The 24,284-nt window shown below is 33.0% G+C and overlaps 1 protein-coding gene across 2 annotated transcripts; it reads left to right on the plus strand.

Annotated features, from left to right (window-relative positions):
- Positions 1 to 2,027: 2,027 nt before the first annotated feature.
- Positions 2,028 to 11,578, plus strand: LOC148626163 (delta(3,5)-Delta(2,4)-dienoyl-CoA isomerase, mitochondrial-like). Of its 2 annotated transcripts, none has more exons than XM_088569908.1 (8): positions 2,028 to 2,135; positions 2,652 to 2,817; positions 3,368 to 3,456; positions 5,506 to 5,624; positions 7,398 to 7,511; positions 9,093 to 9,235; positions 9,968 to 10,118; positions 11,465 to 11,578. In XM_088569908.1, the coding sequence occupies exons 1-8, from the start codon at positions 2,096 to 2,098 to the stop codon at positions 11,558 to 11,560; spliced, it is 918 nt and encodes a 305-aa protein (XP_088426034.1). In that variant the 5' UTR covers positions 2,028 to 2,095; the 3' UTR covers positions 11,561 to 11,578. The 2 variants fall into 2 exon arrangements, with proteins under 2 accessions (XP_088426034.1, XP_088426036.1); XM_088569910.1 differs by having other exon boundaries at positions 2,041 to 2,154.
- Positions 11,579 to 24,284: the final 12,706 nt, after the last annotated feature.

Here is a 24,284-nt window from a genome sequence, read left to right on the forward strand (position 1 = left end):
GATTTTTTATTTCTGTGTTCTGAAATAAGTGATGGGTATATCAAGTGACTTAGATTTGATATCTTCTTCTTATTTTTTAATAAGGTTATTCTTAAAAGGGAAATGAAAGGAATTGGGATTCAAAGGATGATCAATAAAATGTGTCACTGTGCACAGTTGAACACAATCTCTGAACAGTTGAGGCAAGTATGGATACAGCATTCAAGCTTGATACAGCTCTGAAATTTGGTCCCAGTTAAGTATTTGTCACATTATAAGAATTTGATCATAATCAAGTGGTCCCATTTCAGTCCTTAAATGGTTCCAGTTAGCCCCCCTCCCCCCCCCCAAAAAAAAACCAATTTTAAAAAAAAATCACACATTCCTTTGGAGGTATGTCATTTTCTGTAACAATTTCAGAGATCCATTCTTTGTTAGTCAAGGTTAGTCAGGATATCATGAAAATACCTGTTTCTGATCCCTTTTTGGCCCCTAATTTATATATAGTTCAAGTAACAATGCCTTTTATGGCATTGCACATTGTGGCACAATTTCAAAGAGACTCATTCAGTAATAGTCAATTATTGTTTGGACTTAATGAAAATGCTTGTTTATAACCTCTTTTTGGCCCTTAATTCCTGAATGGTTTCAAGTGACAAACCCAAAATCATGCCGTGCCTTCCATCTATGATGTAACAGCTTGTGTTATAATTATATTCAATAAAAATGTTGTTTTATCACTGACCTTGTGGGCCCATGATTCGTTAAATATAATACTTTGAAATTTAAACATAATAATTTCATAAAGATCTATATACTTATACTCAAGTTATTTCCTGGAACCAAACTGTCTATGGATGACGATGATGCTGACAAAAGGATGATACCATTTTAAGACAATTTTTTTGTGGCCATAAAAATAGAATTATTCCAGAGATAACAACTACACTAAGAAAAGGGACAAATGCAACAAAGAACATGAATTAACCAAAATAGCATCCACATATAGAAACTAAAGATAATGAGCAACCTGGATTTCACTATTTAAGAACTGAGAGCATGAACCAGGTACACTGGTAGTGTAAGCATCCTCTGTGTTTCTAGAAACATATATATCATCCATAATTTAAACATTATTTCATGACTCAATTTTTAAGTAATATTCACTCTGAAATACATGCTCCTCTATGATTTTTTACCTATTGAGTAACTTGATACAAATATAAAAGACGAAATATATCAATTAAGGTCAACATAACAGTCAGTATTCTGACTACAAACAAATCCTTGGGTTTTCTTTGTTTTTTTAATACTATTTTTTTATATTGTAAACCAGGGACTACACACGCACTGAAACCATCGAGGTGAACCAGGTTCAGTTTTAATTCATGTTTGTTTGTTTGGCTTTAACGTCCATGCAGCAATATTTCAGCTATATTCAGACGATGAACATGAAATTGATGATAAAATGAACATGAAATGATGATGAAATGAAAAAAGGATGGAACACAAGGACAATGGGGTCAATAATTTTTGATTGCCTTTGGAAATAGGGAGAGGTGGGTAGGGTCGGGCAATTTAGCCTCCAGACGTCCAGTGGCGGAGCCCTATGCCATGATCATGGTACATGCCAACATGGTTCCTACTCCTATCGTCAGTATCGAATACCACAGTAGGGTTCTTTAACGTGCGAGGAATATGGCATCTTTCCCAACACGGTGCACCACTATGGTTTGCGGTCAGGTTTTTCGTATTATAGCCTGACAACCCCAGCATGTAACACGCCAGGGGTACCCCATTCCACCACCTGGAGCACACATCCGAGTTGCTCTGTGGGCAGAGCGCCCTAGCCCCCGGCTAGGGTTCTGAGCACTGTTTAGTCGCCTTTTACGACAAGCTTAGCGCTGCTGCCTGCATTTTAACACCCGGACCTGCACGGGGCGTTTTAATTCATAGTGATTTTTCAATATGCGAAAAATTTTCTGAAACTACACATTCTTTCACCGTCACCGACAATGGTATTATAAAAGACTGGTTTTCCAAATTTATTACCTGCTCTTCCTTCAAACATAATGAGGGTACCAGAATTGTTTTCTGGTTGGACTTCGGCACACAAATGAACGGATTAAGACGGATAACGAGAAAGCTATTTAGTTGTAAGAATTTCAACAAATAGTAAATATGAAGTTTTTAAGATATATTAAAATCCAATTTTTAAAACTTTATAGTGTTTAAGGTTTCGCTAAAGTTAAAATCTAGGACATGCCTTATTATAATTATAAGTTTTTGAAAGTTTTCTAAATTCCACAGGAACGTATAATTGGTATTATGTGTTCCGGTATTTCATCAATAATAATAGTAAAATGTAACTCTGAAACTTGTGAAATGCATCTTTTTAGGCGCTGACCATTTAGGATTTCATTTCAATACAATTATTCCAAATTTGAGCAGTTTTTTTTTTAACTCAGCCGTGGACAGAGAAATAATATGATTCAATATTTCCCCATTACTTAATAAGGTAGATTTTCAAATTAAAATTTTTAAATCTGGCTTCAGCTGAAAAAAAAAATTGGCACTTGCACAAAAAATTTCTAACCCCGCCCCCATTAAATTTTTTGTTTGGAAAAAAATGTTCCCAAATTTAAAAGAATGCCATTTTTGTTTCTTTGTAGATTGTTTGGACAACAATACTGCATTATCCTGCTTAGCTATGAGAAAAATGTCGAGTGAAACATACAGTTTTGAAACATTAAAAGTGTCATCACCCAGAGAAGATGTGGCTCATGTGGAACTCAATAGACCTGATCATTTAAACACAATGAACAGAGCTTTCTGGAGGTAGGATATTTGTATACATGTATACTGTACAGAAAGAGACATACCATGACTGATCACTGATATACTTGTACACTACTTTGTGAGTGGTAACCTACAATTTTTTCATTGGAAAGAGATATTTCCCATTTTTTAAAAATTTGAATTGTTGGTTATGCCCAATAACTTCCAAAAAGAATTTGTAAGAAATCTTGAGAAATAATAATGTTATTTGCTACCACTCTCAGAGTGATGTGCCATTATTTTGGTGGTCAGTCAGAGTATGTCTTTCTATCTGTACTGTATAGTGTACATTTGCAATGGAAAATGAAAGTTGTACAAGTTTACATTCCATGATCTTATTTCTGTCATTTAAAAATGTATAATCCTGTCTATGAAGAAAACACTTTGATTATGTGATGCACACTAAATAACCTGTTAAGCAGGTTATTTTTCTCTTATGCACAACAGGCATTGATGTTATGTCAAAAAGACAAAAAAAATATATCTTTCATACACAATCAAAAATTGTGTTACTTCTTAATCAAAATTATTGTTTTATAATACATTGTAGAGAATGTAGGGAGTGTTTCCAGCAACTTGCTAGAGATAGTAACTATAGAGTTGTTGTATTGTCTGCAGGGGGGAGATTGTTTACAGCTGGTAAGGACTATTCATTTTGCCTGGTTGAATTAAATGTTTGAAGGAAGATCTTATCTAATGCAGGAGTTGTTTGATAGAAGTTTATCTTTTTGACATTTAAATTTGACATTTGATTTTTTTTTACAAATTCATCAGAGAAAAAGAGGGAAACAAGTAATTTTTTAAAGTGGAACTTCAGGTAAGAATCATGCAAAATGTGTACATATTCCCATTTTTGATATTTTGTTAAAAATTTTTATAGTAAACAGAAATAAACATGTTGATTTTCACATAGCCCTTTTTTTTAAGGAGATACAAATTGTAAATTAAAAATTAAGGGAGACGATTCTGTTGATGACACTGAAATACGATAGAAACTATTGGATTTTTTATGTGAATTAACTCCTAAGAACAGAGAGATTGGAATGAAGGATTATTCTTATCTATATAGACCCATAAAACAACTTAGTATCAAAAATTGAAAATGTGTAGCCTTTTTTGGGATGTATTACATACATGTATCAAAGAAACTGCATGATTCTTTCAAAGACTGCTACTTAAGAGTTGATGACACTGTTCTTCTGTTCTTTAACACAGTTATATAAGCACCTCCCTTTTAGGTCAGCTCTGGATCCACCACTGATTTGACTCTGTCTGGTCAAAACACATGCTGGAAGTTCCGAAAGAATAATCATGGGAACCAAGGTTATAGTGGTGATCAAAAGAATGTAATCCTGGGACAAAGACCAGACATGGAAAACAGACATACACAACAAAGAACACAAAGTAATTAAAATCATACATACAAAGTAACAAAAGCAAATGAGCAACTCGGACTCCACTAAAAACTGGGAGCATGGACCAGGTGCACTGGTAAGGTAAGCCTCCTCTTCTTTTCTAGAAACAGAGCTCATAAAAAGCCAAGTCCTGGGTAGATGAAAGAGGAAAGGAAAACTATGACACTTTGAATAAATCATTTTTCATGGCGCAGATAGATACAACATAACAATCCATATGATGATCATATAACTTCTGTAGTGATGACTTCAATCTTGTAGCAACATAACAATAGAATTGGAATGCAATAAGATGAGCCAAAAGTAAAAAATTATTGTTTGCTTATGTTTTGTCAGATTTCCCGATTTTCGGTTAAAGTATTTTTTTTTTATGTCACATATTTTGCTCTTTAAATTGATGTTTAAACTTAAAGAACAAAAATTATTAGTACCGGTAATAGCAGTTTTACTGTAATACATGTTTTTATATTAATCTTTTGAAAATTAAAATTCAGATTTGAAATAATTTTGGAAAAAAAAATTATTTACCTCAGGCCATAATAAAAAATGTCCTAGATTATCATCACCTATCACCCTTCCCAAAAATTTATATTTTTTTCCCAATTTAGGCCAGTTTCTTTTAAATTGACAGCATTTTTCATTTAAATTGTTAAAAAAGTTGAGAATCTAACATTTTTTATGATGGCCTTATTTTTACATAACTACCCACAAAATTTCTTTGAGCAACTAAGGTACAGCAAATAGAGACATTTTGAAGTCTTGTCATGTCAAATTTAAAAGTGATGATTTTATGTAGCAGTTAAAACTGAATTTTATTAATCAAGGTAAATATATAATAATAATATCCATGTACATATTCCATGCCATCTAAATTTCAGACAATAAGCTCTTACCCTAAATCTGAAAAGAATTTTATATAGAATACACTGGCTTGGAAGCAAAATTTCTGCCACTACTTTTGCCAGCATTGGTTGGTGGTCTGGTCCCAATTTTGAGACTACATACATGTAGTTTCGTAAGAGAATAACATTTTTGCATACATGTAGCTTATATTGAGTTTTACATTTTATCATATAAATTTACTATTCATTTTTTAATTTCTTACCATATATGAAATGATTAAGGCTAATTTATAAATTCAAGGCAACAGTCAATAGTGCTATCCAAAGAAATGTCAGCAATTCTTGTTATTATTGATACTTTCCAATTTCTATTTAAATTCAAATTTGAAATTGGAATTTCAAGAAAGTTTTTTCATCTATTCTATTTCCAGGTCTAGACTTGACTGACATGGGTGATGTTGTAGTATCAGATCAAGATGCCGCTAGAAATGCATTCAAAATTCGACAAGTAATTCAAGCATACCAAGAATCATTCTCATCTATTGAAAAGGTACAGGAGTGCTATTATAGTGTACTCGAGATTATTACTAAGACTCTTATTTTTATCCCCTGGATTATCTCTGGGTTACTTGCTCGCCATGAATGTGGTCCAGTCACTTCAAGGACCTTGAAAATGCATGTAATTGCATTTCCCTGTGCATGCAGTACTTACTTCATTTGTTCTCCTAACGGTATCCCTCTTTTTTTAAATCAGGATTTTATCTCAGTTTCTTTTTTTATAGTATCTTTATTACCAATTTTGTGAATTTCTCCTTTTTTTGTTTGCTTCATAAATTCATGTCAGAATTATGTGTACGTATCCGAGTAAGTGACATGCCTGCCTATGGCTATTTCTTTTGTGAGCTAGCAAAATAAAGCTCTGGCTCAGTGTGGCTGACTTGTGCAAAGCGGAGTCTGTGCTTTTGTTCAAATATCTCACTCTGAAATGTAAGAAATATCTGAAAAAGGATGTCAATCAATCAATTAATTTTCACTTATATTCAGATTTGAGTATCAGTTTTTATAAATTTCAAACAGGAGATGATTCATGCATATCAATAACCAACCAAATTAACGTTTATTTTTTGTTCAGAAACAGCTACAGACCATATAATTATAGTTTTACATTTGGTTGTTGTGCATTTGTGAAAAAAATTACTGTGAAAGTACTATTGTTAATGGGGTACCAATTTTTGTGGTTTTCGTGGGTAGACCAAACCATAAAATTTGGTTCCCAGCAAAAAGGAGACTCTCATTGATGTGTATACTGAAAACCTCTAAACCACAAATTCAAGAATCCATTAACTTGCGTTTCTTCCTAATCCACGAAAATTGGTAACCACAAATAAAAGTACTTTCACAGTATTTAGATTGTGTATAAAATTGGGTTTTTGTAGGAGTTCGGTTTGATTTGGTTGATTTTAGTGGGATATGAATGTGTGGTTTCCTCAAAAGAGCAAATGAAAATACGAAAAGGACTACTGTTATATGAAAATACAGCATATGTAGATTTGTTTTTGTTTTTTTGTTTTGTTTTTATTTTTAACCAAGTTACCGAACATGAAATAATGAACTTTGAGGCAGTGTACATGGTGTATGCTTCATGAACAGCCAAAGACTAAACTGTCCCATAGCTGGTTATGCAAGCATAACATGGTCAAAAATTAAAACAATCCTTGCAATTTAATTTCTAATCAATTTCAGTCAAAGTTTAGATTTTCTCATTTGTCAAAGCCTTATTTAGTTTAGAATTTTTTTTAATTGTGGACTGTGTCGTGTGGACCAACAGACATTAATGACATCATAGGACCTAATTAGTCTATGGAAAATAACCTGTCTTGTCCAAAAGAGAAATAACCAATCAAAAGGCTTATAACAAATCAATTTAAATTACAAATGAATAACTTATTAATTTATTCTGTGAAAGGAATCAAAATTGTTTTTTTAATATATTTCTGAAAAGATTTAAGGCCAAAATTAAAAATTGGTTTGTGTACCTTAGCCCCACTGATCCATCACCCCCTCTTTTGTAAAGCTTTTATTGGTGGAAAATTGTTGATTTTAATTTTTGTTTTTTTTTCACACAGACTATTGCAAACAAAAATATTTTTGAATCTGGCCTGAAGTTAACATTTATTGTTAATAGGCTGTCCATGAGAAAACAATAGGAAAGTGATATTGGCTGCCCTTTTGTTTTAGGGGAATTGCCTAGAAAAATGACTACATTTCATGGCTGAGTTATGCATAAATATAATCATTTTTTTGTGTGGTAATATTATTTCAGTGCCCCAAGCCAGTAATTGCAGCCATACACAATGCCTGTGTTGGTGGTGGTTTAGACCTAACTTCAGCATGTGATATCAGATACTGTACACAGGATGCTTGGTTCCAAATCAAGGTAGGAAAATAAAAAAAAGATATTAAGGAGGTAGACCTATGGTAAGGGACATAACTCTTGAAATCAGTGATATGTTTGTATTATATTCAATTTCACCATAAGCCTGTCAAGCGTTCATTTGAAACAGAATGATATCCAAGTTACTTTGATGCTTACAGAAGATTGATGTAAAATGCTGAATACAAACGTTCCAATGAGTTGTCTCTTACCCCAGGACTACTTCCTTAAGTAAAGTTTTTATGACCATAACATGTTAAGGGCTGACACAAAAAAAATAGGGTAAGTAGGGTAGCAGGAAACAGAAATATTATTTGTTTTGGCCTAATTTAGATCTAACTTTAGCATGTGATATCAGATTCCAGGGGCGGATTCAGACGAGGCGTGGTAGGCGTGGTGGGCGTGCATCCCCCCTAAAATTTGCAAATCATGGGTTGTCAGGGGTAGATTTAGGTGGTTTTAGGTTGAAACTTTAATTTCTCGCTAATTTTAACACTAAAGATATCTACATTGCACCCACTCTAGAAGAATATTTCAAAAATTTAACCTAAAAAAATGTGGAGACTCATTCCGCTTGGCGAAATTTTAACTGTGTAGCCCCCCTAATCTAAAATCCTGGATCCGCCCCTGGATACTGTACATAGGATGCTTGGTTTCATTTCATCAAATTTTTAATAGAAAAATCTGCTATGTTTTCATGGAAACATTCGGTCTAATAAATTTTACTTGACTAATATCCACATTTAATCTTGTTTTACCTGTAACCACCCATGACAGTGGGCCTAACATGTTAAAAATATATACTGAATAACTGACCCTATTATATGTAGGATGATTATTAAGTATGACCATAACAAAGAACATCACCAACAATGGGTGGGTTGATCTTCCTTTTAGAGCCCCGTGCAGGTCCGGATGTCAAAAGAATAGGCCTGCAGCAGCGCTAAGCTTGTCGTAAAAGGCGACTAAATAGTGCTCAGAAACCTAGCCGGGGGCTAGGTGCTTTGCCCACAGAGCAACTGGTTTGTGTGCCCCAGGTGGTGGAATGGGGTACCCCTGGTGTGTTACAAGCTGGGGTTGTCAGGCTATAATACGGAAAACCTGACCGCAAACCATAGTGGTGCACCTTGCTGGGAAAGATGCCACGTTCCTTGCATGTGAAAGAACCCTGCTGTGGTATTCGATTGGAGTAGGAACCTTTGTGCTCTGCCACAGGAGGCTAAATTGCCCGACCCTGCCCATCTCTCCCTTTTATCTTGTGGCAATCAAAATTTGTCAATCCTATTATCCTGGTGCTCCATCCTTTTTTTTTCATTTCATTTTTTCACGTTCATTTTGTCACCCATTTCATGTTCATTGTCTGAATATTGCTGAAATATTGCTGCTCGGACATTAACCCCAACAATCAATCAATCAATCAATCTTCCTTTTAGAGCATTTCTATTTATTGTCATAAAGCAGGTATTTAACCATAAGTTTCATTAGGGTTGTCTCCCTTTAACCACAATTAGGAACTATTTAATTAACTTTGTGGGTATGTTAATTAACTGTTATTCTCCATTAAAAATTTTAATTTTCTTGTAGGAAGTAGATGTTGGATTAGCAGCTGACGTTGGAACTTTACAACGTTTCCCCAAAATTGTGGGGAATGATAGTTTAGCAAGGGAACTTTGTTATACTGCAAGAAAATTCCACAGTGATGAAGCTAAAGAAATGGGTTTTGTTAGGTAAAATAATGTTTTAGTAAATATTTATTTGAAACCATGAAATTTTCACGCTGTTGGTTTTTTTCTGGATTTTGCAGTCAGTCTACTTTCAAGAAGTTTTGAATTGTATTGTAATGTTCGTCAGAAGAAAGTACATGTATTCACAACAGTTGAATTTTACATTACAGGTCTTACTGCTAAAATAGTGAAAATAAAATTACCACATATTACCACAAAATTTTCCTGGTTTACGGTCATACAAAGTCCTTATAAGCTGGTATTATGAAATTTCATTTTCTGGCAATAAATTTTTATTTTAACTTTGATAAACTTAGGAACGAATTCTATTCAGGGGGAAAACTTAATTAACTTAAAGACAATTTAGAAAAATCAGATTGAGGATGATTTTGTAGAAGAAGAGAGCCCATTTCGTGGTCAATTTTCTCATTTTCAGGTTAAGTATAAATGGTCAACATAAAAATCCTGTTGAGACAGATTACCAATTTACACAATTTGATACATTTCCAACAAGAGCAAAAATAAATATTTAAAGAACTATCTTCAATTTTTGTTCACTAGATTGCAGGTTAATGTCAGTTTGGCCTTATGATTGCTAAACTGTTGGGATAAGTATCCTTGCATGCTAATTATACAAAATTCAGGCTTATAAAAACAATCTTTTTGAATGAATATAAAAGTATCTGAAAAGTTTTATTAGGATCTTTTTCTGAGAATTTTTTCCATTTATTTTAGTCGAATATTCCCAGATAAGTCTTCTATGATGGATGCAGCCATGGAATTGGCCTGTGTGATAGCTAGCAAAAGTCCAGTTGCAGTTCAAACCACAAAGATCAGTCTTGTATACTCTAGGGACCACTCTGTTTCTGATGGACTACAGCATGTGGTAAGTTCAGTGTTCTTAATGATGGCCTACTACTGTTAATTGACTTTTATAAGTGAGAAAGTGTACCCTTTATTATGATATCATTTTTTAAAATCTACTTGTTTTACACTTCTTTTTGATGGTTTTATGTTTTGTGATATAAATTTCGGTTTCCACTCAATGCAAGGAGCCTTTGAAATATTGCTTTAGATAGGATACTCATTGTCACTCCCTTTTCTTTTCATAAATATATTGTATGTAATGGAGAGCATGATTTGACACACAAAATCATATCATTACCACTGAAGATCGAACCCTTAACCACTTGGTGACAAGCCTGCGACAAATAGACTTCGCTGAAGAATTAATCTTTTTGCCAAGTCAGTTAAGGAGGTAGACTTATGGTTAGGGACATAACTCTTGCAAATTGTTGGAAAGTTTATATTCAGCATTTTACATTATATTCTTGTAAGCATCAAAGAAAGAAACTTAAATTGATTTCATTCTGTCTCAAATGAAAGCTTGATAGACTAGGGTGGAATTGAATATGGTACAAACATATCACTGATTTCAAGAATTATGTCCCTTTCCCTAGGTCTACTCCTTAAGTAGCTATTTAAACCTATTACCTACTATAAAGCAGGAAGGCTTTCATGTTTCATGTATAGTATATTATTTTCCAGTACTATTTGATTTATATATTTAATCATTCATTGCAACTGTAAAAAAAGTTAAAAAAAACACAACATTTTTAGTAAGAGTGTACGTTTATGCAGATATGATTGATTATTGGATGTATATTTAACATGCAAAATAATTTTTTCACTGGCCAAGCATGCTGGTACATTTTTATTTGTCCCCCACTGCTATGCAGATATGGACATACTGGTGTCCATTTGTCCCAGTGTCCGTCTGTCTGGTCACACTTGTGGATGAAATTCCTTGAAAACTGCTTGACAGATAAAAAACCTTTTACCTGATATTTGGATGTACTGCTAGAATATCAGTACCATTCATTACTCAGATTTAAGTGTATCAGAGACTTTAAAATCTTTGACAAGAAGATGGATAAAATAAAATATATATCCAGAAAATGATATGACTTGAGCTACAGCCAAAAAAATGACAGTGAAATGATACATATAGACCTGTTAAATCAATAATTAAAACACTTCTGCAGTGTGAATTAGTGTGTTTTTCATGAACTTGCTGACAATATTTCTAGTTAATTATCCTTTGCTACTTAAAATTCTGTAACCATTGTGGAAATTCTTTTTAACTCAGTGATTGTGGAGGACAGTACCAATGTTTATAAACACATTAGGATGCTATTTATGGTAGATATTTCTATTTTTTTTTCTTTGCAGGGTCTTTGGAACCAGGGAATGTTACAAAGTGAAGATATAATGAAGGCAGCCACTGCAATGATGGAGAAAAAAGCAGCAAAGTTTTCGAAATTATAAAGAATTAATCTGTTTTAATATTGATGAAATATCATTACTCTTAATTGTAACAATGTATCACTTTTAAAACATAGATGGGAGAATATAAGCAGAATTTTCCAATAGGTAGTCATTAAATTCTTTAAAAAAAAACGAACCATAATTATTGATGATTTTGTTCTTTTAAAGACAGTAGTATAGTAAACCTCAGGGAATATAGTTGGTCTTCCCTTGGTTGAACAGCCATATTACCTGATGGAATGTCAGAATGTTATTAAAAAGAATAGTGAAATTAGTTTGTGTGATATATATGCTTGTAGGTTTCATCAGGTGACCCAGTGATTTAAGAGAATGAGTCCACTACTCTTATTAAGTGTAAGTGTATATAAGAATCAGGCAAAATGTGGAAATTCAGAAACATGCATGTCAAAACCCCACCAATCTGACAATGTAATATCACTTAAGGATACTTTCTCTATTTTATGCTGAAATGGTCAAATTATACTATCAAAATGATGGTTTTTTTTCATACCATGTTTCACCCACTGCCTGATTTTTACAGAGACTGACATTTAAAAATCATAGAAATTTGTTGTTTGAAGTTACAGAGTTAAAGCTACAACTTTAGCAACAAAAATGACTCTCATTTCTACGCTATGATGGGTTTGGTAACAACACATAATAGGAAACTATGCATCATAGAAATAAATCTAATTAAAATTAGGCCTATATCAATCGTGCTATTCATTTACTGCATGTAGGATCTAACAACATTTTATAATACTTTCTGTTCAGATTACATTTTTCAGAATCCTCTGGTTTTTACCCTTAAAAATTTCAATAATTCTTTCAAAATCATGAAAGATGGAATCTTATTGGCTGATCAGGAGGCTCGTCAGAACAGAAATTAGAAAAGATTGTTGTTAGATCCTGCACCCATTGACTAAATGGAACCCATTGATAGGTCTTATTTTGATTGCCTGATACTAGCTAACTAAATACAAATTGGTCTTTTATCTTTGAATGTCAACAATAGAATTTTCGGACAAAAGGATCGCTCTAGATCAAGTATACCTGTTAACCTTTGGAACAGTACTTGCAGGAAATTCTCTGCCATTGACACTGTCTCATGTGAGTGATTTTTTTGTAAAAGTTCAGTTGTTTGGTATTTTTCACGGAAACTATTGTAAACGTAACCAGAAAACCTCCCACAAATCTTTGCTTTTTTTTATGTGAGAGAATCTGAAGTTTTATTGATTTTGTGGAACCCCCCCCCCCCCCCCACCCCCAACCTTCATGTGGGAGGGCTTACATGTATGATCAAGACTTACAGGCCTTATTACAAGAGAATGAAAACAATGCAAAAATATTCCTCATTTATTTATTAAAAAATTGTCATGAAATAAAATTTGCAATGAACTGTACTAGCAAGTCATTTGAAGCTCCATCTATTTATCTAAAACTGCTTTAGAAACTAAAACTTTATACTTTTTATTCACTAAATAAGAGATGTAAAGGACAAAATAAAAAAATCTACAGTTTTATGAATGATATACATTGTAAATTTAGTAATATTATGAAAAATGTCACTGACTTAAAATCGCAATAATCAAAACTCGCATTGCGAAATTTTCAACTTAAGTTATGTGATTATTCTATAAAAAAAATGCAAAAAAGAAAATGACATTTGTACTAATATGTGTTTATTTTCGTAATTAATGCACACAATAATTTCTTATTCACAGTACATTATTACAATTACATTAGCAGGTCTGTTAGGGGATAGATTTAAAGGGTACTATACTAAGGTCTCATTTTATCACTGAAGTTAAATTGTTTTCAAGACCGAGGAAAAATATGCTCTTGGAAAACGGAATTTTAGTTTTTCTGAAGTTAGTACAAAATCTAATCATTCGTTGCAATAAACTTTCTTTTCTGGTGCAGCATCATTAGTTGCAAAAAGTGGGGACAGTAAATTTACCTGTTTAAAATGTTCCTATTGTATCATTGTATTGAAGAGGAAATTTTCAAAATTGTTTCTATGGAAAATCTTGCCGTGGCAACTGTAGGGACGCACTTGACAACCTTTTCAATGGATCATGAGCTTTAACCACAGTTTTATCTACTTTCAATGTGACAACAATTTCCGAAACAGGATCATAGACTTATATTTATAAATGGCCGAAAATCACATAAAAATTGAGTTAGTCTCCAATTTTCCTGACCTTAGGAAAACTTGATAAATATGCGATTTCAGAGTTCTAAAAAATATACAGTGGGAACAGAATTATTAAAATTCATTGTTATTTTGTTCTTGTTTTTGTAAAAAAAAAACCAGGAAAATCAATTTATTATCCAATGAGATAATAATAATACAAAAACCCAGAAATGCAAGTAGTTATATAAAGCATGAAACCCAATCTGTCTATACATGTCGCCAAAACCCGCCACTTCTCATTTTCAGCATCATTAAGAATTTCATCTCTATCCTAAAAAAGAAAACAATTTCTGGCTATATGTATTTCATTCTTCTGTCAAAAATAATTACTTGTTGGTTTTCGTCTCGTGTTTTGAAAAAAAAGACAAATGTATTCGTAACTTGACTTTTTATGAGCAAATCAGAGGGTGCTTCTAGTAAAGCACAACCTCTAGTAAAGCAGGGGACACTTACCCTACAGGCTCCCAGTTTTAGGTGGAGTCCGAGTTGCTCATTTGCTTTTGTTTCTTTGTACGTCTGTCTTTTTTATTTTATGTTCTTTGTTGTGCGTGTCTGTTTTCCCTGTCTGGTCATTGTTCCTGGATTTCGAGCTTTTGATTTCCGCTAGAATCTAGGTTCCCTTGCTTACTCATTGAGTTAACACTCCACAATACAAATGGTTTCATTCGACAACTAAATCCGTTTGTATAATGTCAAAAACTTTAAGGAGATAGACCTATGGTAAGGGACACAACTCTTAAAAACCATTGGAACGTTTGTATTCATCATTTTACATCAATCTTATGTAAGTGTCTAATTAAATTTGATTTATTTTATTCTGTTTCAAACGAAAGCTTGAGAGGCTTTGATGAAATTGAATATAATACAAACATCACTGATTTCATGAGTTGTGTCCCTTACCCTAGGTCTACCTCATTCTAAACGAAAATATGTATCCATATATGAATATATTTTGCAGATTTAACCTTTTCAATGTTCTTGTTTTCATGGTTTAATTACCGATCGTTTCAATGTTACAAGTATGGACTTTATAAAATATTCTAGTACCATTTTCCGACAGGCAAAAATCAGGAGCAACATTGGTCTCAATACATATATCTCTGTCCATTCGCCCATTGTTTTATCACCAAGCGCGTACAGGTACACGACAAGAACTTGCCAAAATGTGGAAATAGCTATCACGAAAAAGGCAAACGTCATGTAAATATCTGAAGATAGAAAAATGTTAAACAGTAATGTGGATTACTAGTGCAAAACATTCAATTATTCATTGGCGGATCCACTGTGGGTGCAGGGGGAGACACCCCTCCTCTATATTGGAAAATTAGTCAAATGACAAAAAATGATAAATAATGTCCTAGCAACCCACCTTTTTTCTAAGGAACAGCAGCTGGCACCCCTCATTTTTACAGTGTCCGGATCCGACCCTGATTCTATTATTGATGGCTGTGTTAAAATTTGCAAAATGATATATCTCTAAGAAAATGAAATGCAATTTTCTAAAACTTGTAGTATGAAAAATAATATAATAGCATTGTACGGATTAAAAAGGATAAAATTTGGCATAACGCAGAATTGCAAATATTATGCAGCATCTCGTCATTTGCAAACCTGTCTTGCCGCCGTCCCACTAAACTTTACAGGGATGGACACGGGAGGACGCGCTGACTGACTAAAAATTGTGCATAAACCGTAACATTTTCGTGATTTACAGTTCAACCATTTTTTTAACGAAAAACGGGCGGGATCGCGGCAGGGGCAGTCGCACCGGGTTTTGAAACATACCTAAAATTGGTCTATTTTCTGTAGTTACTGGCAACTGCTCAACGGTAAGTAGTTTGAACCACACAAAAGAGTCCAGTATGGTTAATTCAAATGATATCTTTCCTCCCGAATCAATTGGTATAAGATGACCAACAGAACCAACCATTAAAACAATCATTGAAGGTTCTATGAGGTTATGAACATAAGCATTTGGTTTTCTCTTTAGATGAATTGAGTATACGAGTTCCGCAAATTCCATTTCAGACCCGGTATGACTAAAGTTCCTCTTTATACCCGGGATTTTGAGCACATCCCACTCCTTGTTAGATTTAAGCAAAGCTAAATTTGACCCCTTACTGAATGTTGAAATGTCCAGATGCTGCAAGTCGTACATCCATGGTCCAACTGTAACATCACAGACTTGTTCATCAAAGGGAAAATTTCTGGCGTCAATAGGACATGGAACTTCTAGAACTGTGGGGAAACTGTATTCAACAAGACCATAATGGTATATCGTTCCTGTGTAGTCTGTAATTCCCCATAATTCAGTTGACAAGCTACATACAACAAATATCAGTATGAATGGTATTTCCTTTTCTTTCGTGTTTTCAATTTTTCAAAGTAACAGGAGAAGAATATTTAATATAAAGTACCATATATCTTCTATAAGGTATAAGAAAATAATTGTTTGCATGATCCGCGATTCATTACCTAACGGTTCAAAAACTAAATTATCGCTTTAATAGATACTTACGGAAGCTTATTCGGGCCACCTGTTCTTAATTTTGTTTAAATTGCGTTTAAATCTTAAAGCAAAACTTTGCAAAAAGTTATGGCGTTTATTCGGAATGTTTTGCGTTTATACGCAAAACTATTTCGTTTATTTGCAATGTTTTGCATTTAAACGCAATAGATACTGCGTTTAATTGCAAAGTTTTGCATTTTAACGCAATAAAAAATAAACTATTAAAGAACAAGAGGCTCGAATAGGCTTCCGTAGACACAAAAGGTAATTACAACAAAGTCTCCAAAACTTTGATTGAGTTTATATTGGATTATACCAAACAATATACCGATGTAAGCGAATTTTGCAAAGTTACTTCTGTATCGCAGGGTAATTGTTGTTGGAGTGGGTTTTCAAAGATACTATATTAGACCATTTGTGTGCCATATTGTGTTTTCAATTATGTTTTTATTTGCAAATACATTTATTTTAAATTTTGAACCGAACAGAGAGCTACAATTTTTTATTATTACTAGTATTTTACAGATTAGAAGAGGTAGTAAAAGTGATTTGTTTCTAATGTGTGTATACAGAAAAAAAACTATAGATATGTACAAATTTAATGTTCGTAGATTGAAAAGGCAAAGTTCGTTGATTGGGTGTTTTTTTTTCTATATCATGTATCACCTCTCCCATAGGCAGTGCCTGCAATTGGTATGGACTAGTAATAACACAAAAAGTCCAAAACAGACATAATTAGGTACTAGCAAACCGCATTGATGCAATTTCTAACCTGTCTTTAAAAGAAACATCAGGTATCCAGAACCGATTCACAGGAAGAACGAGTGTAGTAATATTATCATAGTCCGAAGGATTCCATGATAATGCACAATCCTTCCATCTCTGAAATTTAAAAAAAAAGTATCGTAACCTTCATAATAAATAGTAAGACAAATTCGAATAGAAAAACGCATACAAAATATTTTGCTTTTTATTTTTTACTTTTGTTTCTATGCACGTGTTATTTTGATTTTTGTATGTTCTTTGATGTGTGTGTCTATTGTCTTTTTCTAGTACTTTTCCCTGATAATTTAATTTCAGAAGTAACATGCTTTCTGATTGGATAAAATATTTTGTGTGTCATCTCATAGACCAAATTTTGAAATGTCGCTCTGACGTCATCAACCATTTTAATGCATTATTCGTTAAATTTTGATACTAAAATTAAATTATTAGGAAAGGCTGTTATACTTCTTCGGTCTATTTGAAATAACTTCAATGCCCGTGGTGCATATTTAAAAATAATCTGCTACGCAGGTTATTGAAGTTATTTCTTCATAGACCAAAAAAAAAAACAAAAACAAAAACAAACAAAAAAAAACAAAAACAAAAAAACAAACAAAAGTAAACAAACAAAACAAAACAAAACAAATCACTTTCATTCCTTCAATCATGTTCATTTATATTGCTTTTGAATCCTGTTTCCCTTGACTTCCCTGAATACTTTCTATTGATATCAAGATTTTAATATTCTTAAATACTTACCATACCAACCCATAAATTGAGTTTAACGAGCTGTTGTCTTTCATCCTGTGAAAGAAAGTAAATAATGTGAATCATCAAGAATTATAATAGGTTGATAGAATTTCTTGGCAGATCCACGGAGAAGGCTCTGTGGGATGGAATACCCTCTGTTGTTGTAAAATTTCGCTCAATTTGTACAAAATTTGTGCAAAAATTAGTGAATAAAAGCCTGAACAAAATCTCTGAATTCGCCACTGAAATTTGTTAAAGTTCGTTGCTGGAGAGATGGGGCTTAGATACATGTTCTACCCGTTGAAGCTACTGACATTTTATTTGACTCTTTTGAGATATCCTAAAAGGCTTTAATACTACAATATAGTTTGTCATGGCAAAGAGATAAAGACAAGTGGAATGCCAAATTAAATTATTAATCACTCACAAGTGTAGATCTTTTGGTTTTAAATACTTCATGTATACAATTTACCTTTGAATCTCGAACTTCTCAAGTATTTGGTTTTAATGCTGCCGACGAGAGGTTACTCTTTTAAACCCGTATGTAGGACATAACATAGCGAATTTCGTCAATATAATATTCATATATGATTTGTTCCTTTGTCTTTTGGTTCATAAACAGTGTTCATAATTAATATTACATTCTGGAGTATGTTTTTGTTTTAAAATATTAAAAAAAGAAACTTTCGAAGAAAAATCGTTATACTGTGAAACTTGTCTAAACAGAAACCTGAATAATCCGTAAACCTGTCTAAACCACACACCTTTCCGTAGGGTTTGTAAGTCTCGTTCTAGTTTCAGTTTTCCATCCGGAATTTTAGATGCAGAACGTATTGAAATCCGAAGGCCGGTCTGCATTTTATTGTTCACTTCCGGGAAATGTATCACTATGCAAAATCTTCCATGTCTATGCTTTCTTGACATTTTTATTCAGTAGAACTAGATATTTTTAATTTTTTATCAGTATTTTTTTTCACAAAAATATATTTTGCTTTTAATATTGAACTCAATGCTATGTTAATGACAAATCTCTATGCATTGGAATGGGAGATGAGAACCCATTCTTATGAAATCACGGAGTCACGTGACGAGACTTACATACCCTATTGAATCGATTATAGCGTATTTTTAAACTCGAAGACCTGTCTAAACCAATTCTAAAATCCAAAAGTTAAGATAAGTTTCATTGTTCACTTTATGTAGTATAATTTAATGACAATTATAATGTAATGTTCATGTCTTACCACTTTCAAAACTTGTAATAAGGTAATTGTCAACACTAAGTTAACTCGTGTCCTGTTGGGGCATTCTGGAAGCACAGCAGGATTGTAGTCGGTAAATATTTTTCGTGTCAGATTATATAGCAGTGATGATTCTGAAGCCGAGCATAAATCTTTAATAGAAGAAAAACATTTAATCCTTAGAAATTGTCAAAATATTCAAGGGTTTCATATTTTGAAAACACCGTACAATATAAGTAATCATAGTTATTCTAACTGTTGGAAAAAAATACAGTAAAACTAGTCTAAACCGAACCCTGATTAATCCGAAAAAGTGTTGGTTTTGACAGATTTTTAATTTATTGATGACTTGGTTTGAAAAGGTTTCACTACTAAAAGTACATAAACAAACGAAAGAAAAAAAAACTAATTGTCACCACTTTTAGTTTAAAGTGGTTTCTACAGAAGTTTATTTGAATAGTTTGTTGGCTTATTACTTATTTTTACGTCTTGCATTAATATTTTACAAAAATGTATTAATTTGTGGTTCCATTATAGACATTATCAAATACACAATGAATATCTCACTGGCAATCATACCACATCTCCTATTTTTATACAATTTACAAAAATGTATCAAGGTTTGGGGTAATAATGCAATTGTAAAGGATTTTTTTTCTTATAAAGCTTTAATACTAGCACTACACAATGTCATGTTATAATCACGTGAGTAATTGTTTTGTCGTATCGTTAGTGTGCACGGCTTTCCATTTACGCTATTTCCCCCAAAACTTGTACCTGCACCAGGTTGTCTTTCGTTGGTGCCATTATACTGGTAATAATTCTGTCTGAGTTTTATAAAACTACTTGAAGTAAGCTAGGTTTGTAATGTAGCCTGACACCATGGATTTTTGTTTATATTTACATCAAGTATGCAAAACAGGTGCTCCGACATTCAAACAGACAGAATTAAATAAATTTTTACAAAACTTGATTGCATTAAGCTTAATGGGAATTTCATAGGTTTGGTGAGATAAAATTCAAAAAATATTTCCGAGAGTCCGTATGCACTATAGACAAACAACTGCAATTGAAAAATAATTTTGAAAAAAAAGAATGATTATATAACAATTTATTTTCGAAGATTAATTAAACTAAAACGGACTCAGCAATACACCAAAGAACTTGGTATTGTAACTGATAACAAATAGATACGAGCGTTTCTTACTGCTGAAAGTCTATTTAAATTTTTTAGTAGTCATTGATTGTCTTCATGTATATAAGTACATTATTAGAGTTTTTCAAGTTTTTTCTGACCCTGTTTTTTATTTAAGTTAGAATAATTGTGTTTTATGTGTATCTTTATGTATAATTATATTTTCTGTTTGTAAATGTCATTGCTATATATTTTAAGAATCACAATTTCTTTTGTTTTACTTACTTTTAGTTGGGGCAGAAACAGTATTCATTTTTGTGCAAATGTAATTTGTTTTGTGCGCAAATGTATTTAATGTTTTTTTTGGGGAAAGGTTGCAATGGCGCAATGGTAAAGCATTGATATATTACAGATGACTATATCACGCAATAGTTTGTTAATCGATTAGTCAGTGGTTTGTTTTCATTTTAATGTAAATTTAATGTCTACAATGTGATTATATGTAAATTATGAATGTTACTTAAAGATTGAATTCAGTGTCTACATGTTTTTAGCACATTTCCCGATGATTTGAATCAATCACTCCATTGATCCCAATATTATTGTGTTTTCTTGTGTTTCAGAATACCCTGCACATATTGTATCCTTGTTTTTAAATATTCTATGAATTTTGGTATAAGCATTACACTACCAGTGGATACTAATTCACGAATCAGCTGCTGAAGGGAGGTTACTTCTTGAAATTTGTGTACAGCATACTGAAATTTGCAATTTTAATATGAATGTTATTCTGCAACCACTTGGTCGATGCCACTGCAAGGTCCCCGAGGATATTCACCAGCCTAGTGATCAGACTAGTTCCTGACCCAATATACGTAATATGATTATTCTCTAATTTGTAGTATTATAAAATTCAAAAGCCCCAAAACACTGAAGATCCATCCCTTGTATTAGAACTGATGCTGCCGATGAGAGATTACTTTTTAAAACTTGTGTACAGCATACCAAATTTGAAATTTTAATATGAATGGTACTTATGTATTTTTACGTTAAAAATACAACAATTGATTAAGGAACAGATGCCGGTATGATTATAAGCGGTTTACCTTCAAAACAACTCTTTAAGCAAGTCCTTAGTGTGAATGCAGGCATCGTGCATGCCATGAGTTGTACATTCTGTAAATAAAAGCTTTAATGGATATATTTGGTGCTGGTATCCGGTTATATCTAGATGCTGGCACTCCATTTTTCTTGACTTAAGAAACAAAGATTATTGGATTGTCATAATCCAGATAATTTCATTGATACCGAAAATAGAGATTATTAGATGGTTGAATTGTAAACGAAATAATATTAGTTGATCCTCACTTGAGTGTTAAAAATATTAGTTTTACTTACCAAAAAATAAAATAAAACTAGTCACATAAAGGTTCATTGCGAAAAAGTTGTAACCACAGAATAAGGAAAGCTTTTTAAGAAATTGAAAGTCACGGATGTTGATTAAATCAAGAAACAAATAGAAAATCATTTCCGTTAAACTAATCTTATCATTTAAAGTCACCAAAATGGAGCTTAGAAGACTTATAAAGTCAGCGACCACAGAGTGTCTAGTGACTCAGTAGTTTATGTTTGTATATGTATTTTTTTCTGTCACCTACAGGTTACAGACCACCAATTCAACCAATGAGCATTCGGAACGTACGCAAAAATAGTCCTACGCAGAAATTACCCCTGTTCCTCATAGTGCTGTGAAAAAAGTTCTCATCTTATTTAAAAAATTTAAACAGTTTCTGAAAGGAAAAACATTTCTGTACATTTTATAGGTGCATTTTGCTTCTTGTGATGTGAAGCCTAATCTCCATAATGATTTTTAAATATACCCCTATCTTGTGAAAACACTGGGATTTCCCATGCTATTTATAGACCCTTCACTTCCGGTGACCAGTACTGCACTGCAAGTCTGCTAACCCCACATGCCATTCTGAGGATTGTGAGCTGACATATGTAGAATCATGCTGATATATAGTCATCTGCAGGTTAAAGTTAAGGTAAAGTCCAGAGAAGCCATTGAATATTGTGAAATTAGCATAGAAGCCTATGGGAAGTGGAATTAGTGGTTTTTAGCCTACAGTCCTCCAACTTCGACCGAACCCGTACCCTCCTCGTAGAGTAGCGGACGCACCCGAGGTTTGCCGATCGCGACCGCCTAGTTAAAACTGTAGTGAAGCCTGTCTATTCCATACTCGTTATGGTCGTGAAATTTCACCGGTTAAGCTGTTATTCAGTTTACTCAGGTTGAAAATACACTTAAACTGATAAAAAGACATAGGAAAGTGTCTGGTTTGGAAAAATTTTCGCTTCATTCATGGTTGAGTTAAGACAAGCTTCACTGTATAGAGTAGTATATACAAATCGAACGGGAGAAGGCAGAATCTTTAATCATTCTACCAAAAATTAAGTTATAATATATTTAATTTAAGCATACTTTATTTGGCAATAACATAAAAATAAATATTTATTTATTAGTAATAAAGGTCTGGAAGCAAGCATAAATTATACACAGGCCATCTGCGTAAGGTTAATAACTGCACGATAGATATTGATAGTCTTGAGCATATAACATGTTAATTCGCACTTTAAGGAGATTAACTTAGGGTAAGGGACATAACTCTTGAAATCAGTGGTATGTTTGTATCATATTCAATTTCCCCAAAGCCTATCAAGCATTCATTCGAAACAGAATAAAATCAGTCCAAGTTACTTTGATGCTTACATGGGATTGATGTAAAATGCTGAATACAAACGTTCAAATGATTGGTAAGAGTTGTATCCCTTAACCTAGGTCTACCTCCTTAGAAGAAAAAAAATAGTTAATGTGCCCATCCAAAAGATCAAGTAATGCTCTTATGTCAGTAAAACGCTTGCACCTTTAAAAATATATCAATATTTTTTTTTCTGACGGCGAATCAAATTTAAAAGGAGATTCTTTAAGTTACTAAACGGAATGCAAACCTATTACAAAGCTATAATATAATTTCTAAGGTTCATAATTTTTACATTTTATTCTCATGCATACAAAAGTGTACTTTGAGCAGAAAAATACCTAAAAGAATAATAAAATGATGAAATATAGAAAGCAAATTTGAGTTCCTGAACAAAAATAGATCATACAGATATGCTGCTATATTTTTATCACGTCTTCTTTTCAAGTCTAAAAAAGTAATGAATTTCTTAACAATACAAACTTGTCATAAAATGATAAAAATCAATCCAGTTGGCGTTTAAGAATATCGACGAGAGGATGGAAAATACAAAATTAGAACTCGTCCGCTGCAATCAATCTGTCATAGTCTCAACAAATTGTTTCGATTGATTCCAAGAAACGTATGTTCGGGTACAGCCGTAAATTAAGGTTTATATGGATTCCTCATCCCCACTCTCCCCATACCATATATTGCGAAACCTCTCTAAACCGAACCCCTTTTGGACTTTAAAATTTGTATGGTTAAGACAGGTGTTCGGTTGACCAAGATGTAAAATACATTTAAATTGATATACAGAGACTTTAAAAAATGGTCAGGTTAACACAGGTTTTTGGATTATTCAGGGTTCGGTGAAGGCAGGTTTCATTGTAATGGATAATTTTCCCTATACATGTTCTATAAATATATGTAATGATGGGAAACTTTCAGTGTGCCTGCAATTTCACTAGTGTCAGTAGTCTCTCTACTGCAAACTTTGTAGCTTACCCAACCGGTGCACCTGGTCAATTCTCCAAGTTATTAGTGGAGTCCGAGTTGCTCATTTACATTTGTTACTTTGCATATATTATTTTGGTTATTTTATGTTCTTTGTTGTGTAAATCGGTTTTCCATGTATGTTTTTTTTCTCCCTGGATTACATTCTTTTGCTAGAATCTTACAAATATAAAAAAAAAAAAAAGGACGCCACCGGTACCGATATTTCCCATAAAGTACAATTTACGAGGAGTGAAGCCTCAGAGTTGTAGGGCTTTTGAATTTGGTAAAACTGCAAATTTCGGTAAACAATTCATGGCATAAATGAAGCCAGCAGACAAGTCTGGCCATTGAATTGTTGAATAACCTTATGAACCTTTGGTCCACCAG

Source organism: Perna viridis, chromosome 2 (genome assembly GCF_037379345.1).
Source record: "Perna viridis isolate PV_CMFRI_1.1 ecotype Kerala chromosome 2, ASM3737934v1, whole genome shotgun sequence".
Classification (NCBI taxonomy): domain Eukaryota; kingdom Metazoa; phylum Mollusca; class Bivalvia; order Mytilida; family Mytilidae; genus Perna; species Perna viridis.

Coding starts and splice junctions, on each gene's coding strand:
- LOC148626163 (XM_088569908.1), top strand. CDS start 2,096: ATGAACGGATTAAGACGGATAACGAGAAAGCTATTTAGTT. Junction 3,457..5,505: donor GGGGAGATTGTTTACAGCTG/GTAAGGACTATT, acceptor TTCTATTTCCAG/GTCTAGACTTGACTGACATG. Junction 5,625..7,397: donor CATTCTCATCTATTGAAAAG/GTACAGGAGTGC, acceptor ATATTATTTCAG/TGCCCCAAGCCAGTAATTGC.